The following is a 10,000-nucleotide window of genomic DNA, read 5'->3' on the forward strand; positions in this document are numbered from 1 at the left end:
CTCCAGGGCCCGGCAAGCGAGACGTGCTGTGGTTCCTGTGCGGTGGAGGCCAGCGGGCTGGATGCCTGTGAGGATGGGAAGGTTGTCCACAGGAGAGGGACGCAGGCATCCCGTCACGATGCGCAATGCTTCGATGACAGGCGGATCGATGAGGCGGGTGTGAGGGCTGCGGTACCAGACAGTATTCACTGGTGGAGTAGACCAGGGCTAGGGCTGCCGTACGCAGTGTTTTCCCCCTGGCGCCCCAGCCTGATCGTACCAGTCGCCTCATCAACGCCACACGAGCTGTTAACTTCTTGCGCAGTGACTTGAGGTGTCGGCGGAACATGAGCGACGCCGAGGTAGGTTGGGTCGGCGCTGCATGGCAGGAGTGTTCCACCGATGTGCACTCGGAGCTCACGTTTGGCTTCCTTGTTGTTAAGGTGGAAGGCCGCCGACACCGTCTTTGCCTCGCTGAGCTTCAATCTCCATTTCCGGAGGTGTCTGCATGTCCTGGCTGCGAGATTACTTTTCGCAACCCAGTTTAGCAAGAACACCATAGAGTTTAGGGTTAGGGTTAGGGTTAGGGTGAGGGTGAGGGTCAGGGTCAGGGTCAGGTTTAGGGTTAGGGTTAGGGTTGGGGTTGGGGTTGGGGTTGGGGTTAGTGTTAAGGTTAGGGTTAGGGTTAAGGTTAGGGGTTAGGGTCTTCCTTAACCCTAAACTCAATGGTGCTATCGCTAAACTGGGGCTCCTCCACAGCCTGCCAGTCTCCAGCTGAGTACACCAGCCTGTTTGCCTGTTGATTGGAGACACGTGTACATTTCCACTCCAGGAAGTTCAAGAACCAAACTCTGGACAAATAATACATTATTGCGGATGATGTCATGAAAATGATTGGTCATCCATCTTCTTTTTGTGTGTAATATTTATGGATGTGATAGAGGGAAAAAAGTGTCTTCTTTTCTGTAGTACAGGTGTTGCTTGTTGTTATTGAAGGCTTTACTGACCATGACTGGGATGTACAGTCGGTCCATTTTTTCCTGATAAATCTACTTATTGTAAGTGGCTTTGGATAAAGGCGTGGGCTAAGTGACTATGGAAATGTGTGAATGGCTGATGTGTGATGTGTTCTTTTGTATGCATGTGGCACAGATTGGATTTCTGTCTATAAAGCCGAGGCTCTTGTTGTTTCCGTGGACAGGATTCTGGCCACGGCCGGGGCGGACTTTGATTTACGAACGCTGAGGGCGGTGAGAGTCTTACGACCACTGAAACTGGTGTCTGGGATCCCTAGTAAGTGCCTTTAAATAGCCCCGCCTGAAACTAATATGCGATATTGATAACCGTCATAAAATGTTAATTGATCCAATATGTGTGCTCTGTGTCAGGTCTTCAGGTGGTGCTGAAGTCGATCATGAAAGCCATGGTGCCTCTACTGCAGATCGGCCTGCTGCTGTTTTTCGCCATTCTCATGTTTGCCATCATTGGGTTGGACTTTTACATGGGCAAGTTCCACCGCACCTGCTTCAGGACTGACACAGGTAGGCATGCACATGTTAAGTGCTGTGGATTGACATAAGGATACCTTACAGTAGTTCCTTAGTGGTCGTGCACATGATCAAATATTGCCTGTAGGCACTGGGTATGTACTGTGTCTTTTTGTCCTTGCTACTCTAACAAGGTTGTTTTAATGATGTGTGTTTATGTGTGTGTGTGTGTGTGTGTGTGCGCGTGTGTCTGTGTGTGTGTGTGTGTGTGTGCGCGTGCGTGCGCGTGCGTGCGCGTGCATGTGTGTCCCAGGCGAGCAGGCAGCAGACTTCCCCTGTGGACTGGAAGCTCCAGCGAGAACCTGCGCCAACGGCACCATGTGTCAGGAATACTGGTTGGGTCCCAACTACGGGATCACCAACTTTGACAACATCCTCTTTGCTGTTCTCACTGTCTTCCAATGCATCACCATGGAGGGCTGGGTGGACATCCTCTACAACGTGAGTTAACAAGGCTTACACCCTAAACATGAGTCACCCTAAACTAGAGTCACACCCTAAACATGCCGCCATGTTGATTCAACACTTAAAAGATGATCATGTCAGTACTCATTTACAAAACCATCATGGACAGACAGAGGAGAACGGCCTATTATGACGTTTTCTACGATTTGAGTCACTGTTGGTTGTAACTGGTTGTAATTCTAGACAGCTACTGTGAATGATACTGTAACTGGTTGTGACTCTAGAGAGCCACTGTGAATGATTTGTCTGTATGTATCTGATTGTCCTCTTCAGCCCTGAGTAGATACTGTAGCTGGTCCTCCAGTGGTTAACGTAGCTATCCCAGTCAACCCCGAAGGCATACTGTAATTATGCAGAGACCCGGTTGCCACATGACTCACTGGCTGGGTTCACACTAGGACTGAGGCGGAGATTTACTCTAGTTTCAAATGTTAGAAATGAGAGTCAGAATTATATATAGCACAGGGAATAATAATGTAACAACATGAAATATTCTAGTGGGAGAAGTAATCATTTGTAAACTGGGTAGTAGTGTGGTGTTATAGTCGGCCCTCAGAGTGGGAACCGGATTAGCCTGTAGCTGTGTCGTTGCTGGAAGCAGGGAAAAGCATGCTGCTTACTTCTTTGATGTCCTATGGTGATCAAGGCAGACAGATGCTGTTTTGCAGTGGGACTACAGTACCTAGGGTGTTTTGAGGACACGATAGCTACTGTAGTTGTGAGTCTGTCCTCCCATTTGGTGGATTTTCAAAAGCAGCAGTCTCTATTCTAGATGATAGAAGATCTTTTTTTTTCTTGTCTTTTTTATACTTGTGGGTGTTACTGTATACAGTAGACCTCATGTGAAACCTCCATACATGCAGGTAAGTCTCAGCCAGGCGTCGGCACCTATTGTGTCTCACTTTCTGCTCCCTGCCTGCTGTTGCCAAGCGTGACGGGAGACAGCATATGCCGGCCTCTCTCCCGCCTGGCACTGCCAACATGGTGCCCTGATGCTGGCAGAGGGAGGAGGAACGACGGGCACGATCTCAACGCTGACAGACTGACTCCCTGACAGACACATATATCTTATCAAACTCAAATCCCAGTGATGTGAATTTAGGTTAATCCAGTGCTTATTTATTTGATATCTCATTATGCAGTGCTTATTGAGTTGAAGTGAATATAGTTCCATGTCTAACTCCCGGGTTCGTCCCCTAGTCGCCCAGATGTTCAACCCTGGGGCCACAGAGCATTCGACAACGTGTCATCATTTGTATGATTGATAACCTTATTAGATGAAGCGGTTAATCCAGAATTAGCCTTGGGGTTCACGAGGGGCGGGCTGAGACCACTTCTCTATCCATTACAGGTTCCTCTGTCTCCACTGACACCACTGACAGACTGATAATGGGCTCTCGGAGTCCAGGGGGTCCGCAGCCAGAATATGATTGGTGGGGCCTCTGATTGAAATGTTGTATAGGGCAGTGGCAGCCCTTGGCGGCATGTCTAATTTCCTGTACCTGCATTTTCGCCATCAGTCTGAACATCCATTGTGCTCTGCTAGCTGATCATGGGACTCACATAGGACATCCTATAGCAGCCTGACTGGTCATGACATACAGAATAAAACATGGTCAAAAAGAGTATTTTTCTTAATCACCACATCCCATTTGGTTCTTATCCGTTAGCCTACAGCATGGGTGTAGCGGACGCGGGGTAGACGGGGTACACGTCCACCGCACTTCCTGTATCTGTCCCCTCTGTCCCCCGCATTTTTGCTGTGTTAGATTTTAACGCGGAGGTCCAAACCCTGTGTCTCTAGCACACCCACACAGGGAGCTGGCTTCGTTCTAAGTTTTGTTTTCATTTGTGGATCCGGCTCGTGATTTGGATCTGTACCAAAATGTAATGGGTTCTAAGGTGGCCCATGATATACCCCTTCACCGACTTTCATAGAAATTGGTTTGATACAGTAGCTTTTGCGTAATCATAAAATTAATAGAACTGAATGGGCAGTCCAGCTGTGTTTGGGAGGCCTGTGGACCCGACCCGTGATTCAGATCCACTCCAAAATTTAAGAGCTTGTAAGAGCTTGTTGCCCATGCTACACCCTTCCACTGAGTCTAATGAAAATCTGTTAGATAGTTTTTGTGTAATCCTGTCTCAATGAATGGAGGTGAATGGCCGGCCATGTTTGGGCTGCCTGTGGGCCTGACCCGTGCTTCAGATCTACTTCAAAATTTAATGGATTCTAAGTTGGACTTTCCACAGAGTTTCGTGCAAATCGGTTCAGTAGTTTTTGTGTAAGCCTGCTAACAGACAAACACACGCACACACGCGCCACCGAAAACATTACCTCTCGCCCTGCACTGTCGCTTGGGTGGAGGTAGTAATGACTTGATAACAAAACTTGCATCACAACTACATCAGGCATCTCAGGAGAGTCTTGCCTGTGATTGTTGTCAATTCTACAAGCACAGGAATCTCTGTCCCTTTGAGCTTAGTGCACTGCCACTATGAGCAGAACAGACAGGAAGACAGACAGACAGACAGACAGACAGACAGACAGACAGACAGACAGACAGACAGACAGACAGACAGACAGACAGACAGACAGACAGACAGACAGACAGACAGACAGACAGACAGACAGACAGACAGACAGACAGACAGAGAGGCCTCTAGTCTGGTGTAATGTGATATAGTGCCACTGCCCTCTCACTGAACATTAGTGGAGGAGGACATGGCTGGCTGGCTGGCTGACAGGCTCCAGCTATACATTGTAAAAGACACATGGCACAGGGAGAGAACACACCCTCCTTGCAGTGCTCGGTCCAGATTGTGAAAGGTCAGGTGGCAGCTTGTCCCAGGAAAGTGACCCCTGGCCCCCTGGCCTCTGCCAGCCTAGCGCTGGCCTCCCTGGGTGACGTGGCATCCGAACACTCTAAACAGAGGGTGGCGTGCCAAGCACTGTGATGGCATCCTGGCACAGGACAACACAATGTTTACAACCCAGCGAGGGGGGGGGGGGGGGGGGCGGGGGTTGGGGGCATGTCACATAGACCCTCTCCAGGTCTATTTATAACCAGGTTTTTTCTCTGTCAACACTGCTTTTTTAACACTTCTACAAGATCAGTCTATAAAGCCAGTCATACCGTGCTTACTCCACACACCTGATTTCAACTCCATGCACCTGATTCGCACGGTTATTATTATTAACCAATAAGACAGAACCGCTTTGTAGGGGAAGCAGAGTCAGGTTCTGAGCTTAGAATGGCCACTGCACTGTCCTCTGTGCTGTGGTCCCAAGCTATTTAACAATGTTAACCCTGCTGAATGGATGTCTGTCCTCAGGGTAACAGTTTTAGGGCAGAGTTGGGAAGCTCGCTCTAATGGCTTAACAATTGCCTGTGTGCCCACTCTTTTGTTTTAGCCAGGGTCTGGCGTTGCAGTGCTCTGACTAACAGCTAATGCACTGAGGCATATATGTACATCTCTGTAGGCCGTACTGGGGAGAAAGAACATTCTGACAAATGGTGTGTTATTATTGCCTTGCTGTGCATAGTAACACACTGTCACTGACTGTGTCGCCTGTATGCCCCCAGTACCCTGAACATATTTACCCCTATGCAAGGTGTGTGTGTGTGTGTGTGTGTGTGTGTGTGTTAGGAGCTGTGGAGTCAGGGAAACAAAAGGCCAGTCGATGAGCAGTTCTGTCACCTAGCTTCCTGCTGCCTGCTTGGTTAGCCTGATTGCTGTATTGATTAATCAGTAGTTAAATGTTTAAAAATAGCCCCTGGGGGAGCAGACAGGGATGATGAAGCCATGCAGAACAGAACAGCGCAGAACAGAGCAGAACAGAACAAAGCACAGAAGAACAGAACAGAGCAGAGAAGAACAGAGCAGAGTACAGAAGAATGCAATAGAACAGAAGCAGAACAGAGTAGAGCAACAAGAGAAGGAATGGAAGGTACTGGATGGATGGGCTTCATGGTATTTCCCCTGAAGGCTGACCCTATTAAGATTCCCACAGAAATGTCAGTCTAGATACAACTACAATAGAACGGGGGTCGGAGGTAAACTCCTGCATCAATGCTGGTATGATAAATGTCTGTGGAAAACGATCTATTCCTATTACCAGTAACCTGTTAGTAGTGAGCAGCAGTGCTTACTGGCTGTGGTACACGATGTTCCTATTGCCTGGACCAGAGATCCTCCCTGTTCAGCCTGTGCGAAATGGCATCCCCAACCTGTCAGACCCCCCCGCCCCTCACCCTGCCCCCCGGGAGACCTGATGAAGAAGAATGGGCGTGAGCGCTCCAAGAGGGGGATAATGGCAACCCAACTCTCCTGCAGCCGCCTGGCAGACCCTGGCTCTCTCCCACATAATCCTGTTATCCTGGACACTAGAACTTTGGGTCAATACCCCCCCCCCCCCCCACACACACACACACTCTCCCAACACCCCTTCCATTTTAGTGCACTCTTTTTCTCACTGAACAACCAGAATGCACTGCAGCATCAATATCATGTATAGTTATATCAGCCTTGTGGGTTCACTCTACGCTGTTTATTGCTGGGTTTCTTACGTGGGGGGCTTGGCGTGAGAGTGGCGAGGAAATGTCTGGCTGTCCTCCTCATCAGCAGACCTCAGCACGTCATCCCGTCATCCGCCCTTCTGCCATCAACCAGCACTAATGGCCTCGGCGGTGACCAGGCACACGGACCGCCAGGCGAGGTTTCAGTACATGTGTAGGTTAATTTCTCTAGGTTTTAGGTCCCGTCAGTTTAGTTGTTGGTGGAGCGTGCCTTTCTAACATTGTGGTGTGTGTGTGTGTGTGTGTGTGTGTGTGTGTGTGTGTGTGTTTGTGTGTGTGTGTGTGTGTGTGAGGGGGGTTAAGTGACCTACTACATCGGCGTTGTGGGGAAAGCTAGTGTACTAGTTGGTTCCAGTGCTGTTTCATCTGGGGAATATACATTGCCACTCACTACACTGGATGGCAGAAAGAGTTCTAGGATATGATGAATGGCAATAACTCCCACTGTACCTCTTTCATAGAGTGCGCCGCCATCTTTAACGCAAAAAGGTAAAGTAAATGATAGGATGGGAGTCTGGACGGGATTACAGCATTTAAATCTTGACAAAACCTCCAACACTATAGTCTTTCAGCGGAATAAAACCCCCACCAAGACATAATCTGATGTCTCAGCTGTCTCTCAGTGACTGAATCTCCCTCTGCGATAGTTTTCCTCACTCAGAATAATAAATGCGTATTTTAGCGATAGTTTTCCTCACTCAGAATAATAAATGCGTATTTTAGCGTGGCGCAAACAGATCAACAAACATGCAAGAGCTGTTATACTGAGACAGGGAGGGCTAAATATTTGATGAGCCTCCTCCATTGAGCCTCTCTGGTTCTCTGGTGGGGGGGGGGTCATAGAAACGACACGCGACATAGATGAACAGAAATGGAAAAATAAGCATTGCTGCTTTGAGGGCGTGGATTTCACAGTGATCCTATAGAGTGCTCAGGTCTCAGACAGTGATTTCAGCTCCTAGTCCCCATTCACCAACCCCCCCACCCCCACCCCCCCACTCCCTCAGCTCCGCCCCCTCAACTCATGCAGTTTTTATTGGCCGTGTTTCCAATGGGGCTCAATACTCATTGATTTCTTTGGAAGGAGAGAGGTGAGGATTGTGTCCATTACAGCAGTAAAGCCAGAGCCTCTCCTCTAAGCCCCTCTTTTTTGTGCCGGCGCTGAGTCAGGACGCAAACACAGCTCAACTAGCCGCTCTTGTTAGCATTTTTCTCATCAGGGACCACAGAGGTGGACACGTTATCTTAAGGACAAAACCCCATAAACTTGATTAGAAACCCTGTGTCTTCATTAGCACAAAACTGTATACAGCACCTACTGGGCACTTAGTGCACAGATAAAGAGATAGAGGCAGGGGAGCAAGGGCCAACACTTTATCCAGGGGGACTGGCTGCTGTACAGGCCGCTGAGGCTGGGGGAGGAGGGGTGTGTGTGTATGTGTGCGTGCGTGTGTGAGAAGTCAATTTGTATGTGCTTTGGCCTGCTGGTTTCAGCACCTCCAAGCCCCTTGTGCAATTACAGACAATATACAGTGGGATGCTGGGATTTCTGGGAGAAGATCTGTCCGTGTAAAGAGTTACGCGCTTCACAAACTCCAGCGCCACTCTCTGGATCTTCAACCGTCGCTGGCATCAATCCGACAGAGTCAGCTGGAGGGACTAGCAGCTCCCGAGATGTGAATATCTTGCCAGGCCAGGAACAAGTTATTCAACTGTGTCCGTCTACCCTGAAGGGAGAAAGTCCACTTTGGAGCTGTGTCTCTACAGTACTACAGTAATTGAGTTCATATGACTGTCGCATGGAGAATGACGGTCTACAGTACATCACAAAACAGGATGTACTGCTGGTTTGATCCTCAGTAGGACAGCCAAACAATTCAACAAGCTCTGCTCTGTGTCTTTAACAAACTATTGGTGTGTGTGTGTGTGTGTGTGTGTGTGTGTGTGTGTGTGTGTGTGTGTGTGTGTGTGTGTGTGTGTGTCTGTAGGCCAATGATGCTTCCGGGAACACATGGAACTGGCTCTACTTCATCCCCCTCATCATCATTGGCTCCTTCTTCATGCTCAACCTGGTCTTGGGGGTCCTGTCAGGGTGAGTGTCCCACACACACACACACACACACACACACACACACACGCACACATGCAAGCACACACACACGCATATATGCAAGCACACACACACACATACATGCATACACACAAAATGCTCATGTTGTTGATATTGGAGATTCATTGTGCAAATTGCTGTAATTGTGTGAAATGCAATACATATACATTATTCCTCCCATTTTCTCTAAACTGATGTATGTGCCTCAACCAAGACAGTATTTTCCGCATGTACAATTTATTTTACATGAGCCGATGTTCAGAGCAGAGCTGTATTAGATTTTTCAGAAACAGCTGGAGGAGAGCAGGAAGGAGGAGGAGGAGAAGGAGGGAGGAGGAAGCGGAGGAGGGAGGAGGAGGGAGGAGGAAGCGGAGGAGGGAGGAGGAGGGAGGAGGAAGCGGAGGAGGGCGGAGGAGGAGGGAGGAGGAAGAGAGCATCGGACGTGGAGTCTGAATCATCCCCTCTTAGATGGCTGTCCTGGGAGAAAACCGGGCTGTTATTGGCTCTGTGCTATTGGTTTACACACATGCACACACACACACACACACACACACATGCACACACACACACACACACACACACACACACACACACACACACACACACACACACGCACACACACGCACACACACACACACACACACACACACACACGCACAAACACACACACACTGTGCAGACCATCTATGGAAAGTGAATCCTGCCGGAGAATATTGTGCCACTGCTGTGCGATTTGGGGCGAGATATTTTGTCCTGTTAATAATGTTAATCATACCCACACATGCACACACATACATATACCGTACTGCACACACACACACACACACACACACACACACACACACTCTAATTGGTGGCATCCTGATGAGTGCTCTGCAGTGTACGATGCTGCACTCATGGTCGGCTTTATTACTTCTCGGAAAGCGAATCTAATTTTCACCAAATGGCCCCACTGTTCTCCATGGCGACCCTGCGCCACCACGCTCAGACTGCGATGGCCGCCCTCTCAACTCACCCCTCTGCTCTCCGCACATCTCACACAGCGGCCGCTCTGTTCTTTTACCTCACTTTTTTGCTGAGTCAGTTTGACTTGGGTTTGATTCAGGTCATTCGTTTGTACGCCTCGTCTCGGCTGCAGATAAGTCACTGTTTCTCCTCTCTTTGCTCCGTCTCAAATCCATTCATTTAGATCTTTTATGCTCAAGGTTAGAGCCTGTTCCTCAAAGACGCCACACGTTAGAGACTATTTGCATAATGCACAGTCCTAACAGCCCACTTCCACAGGTAATACGATGGGACGCCCGCCGCGACACTTCCCT

General features: G+C 48.9%; 1 protein-coding gene across 1 annotated transcript in view; it reads left to right on the forward strand.

The window, feature by feature from the left end:
- Positions 1 to 10,000, forward strand: part of cacna1ba (calcium channel, voltage-dependent, N type, alpha 1B subunit, a) — a gene marked incomplete at both ends in the record, with an annotated part of 69,670 nt that overhangs the window by 19,178 nt on the left and 40,492 nt on the right. Inside the window, 4 exons of the mRNA XM_084456822.1 lie at positions 1,181 to 1,272; positions 1,368 to 1,520; positions 1,780 to 1,967; positions 8,560 to 8,663. Coding sequence (XP_084312948.1) covers positions 1,181 to 1,272; positions 1,368 to 1,520; positions 1,780 to 1,967; positions 8,560 to 8,663 — 537 coding nt within the window. The remainder of the gene's footprint in view (positions 1 to 1,180; positions 1,273 to 1,367; positions 1,521 to 1,779; positions 1,968 to 8,559; positions 8,664 to 10,000) is intronic.

Source organism: Borostomias antarcticus (genome assembly GCF_949987555.1).
Source record: "Borostomias antarcticus genome assembly, chromosome: 23".
Taxonomy (NCBI): domain Eukaryota; kingdom Metazoa; phylum Chordata; class Actinopteri; order Stomiiformes; family Stomiidae; genus Borostomias; species Borostomias antarcticus.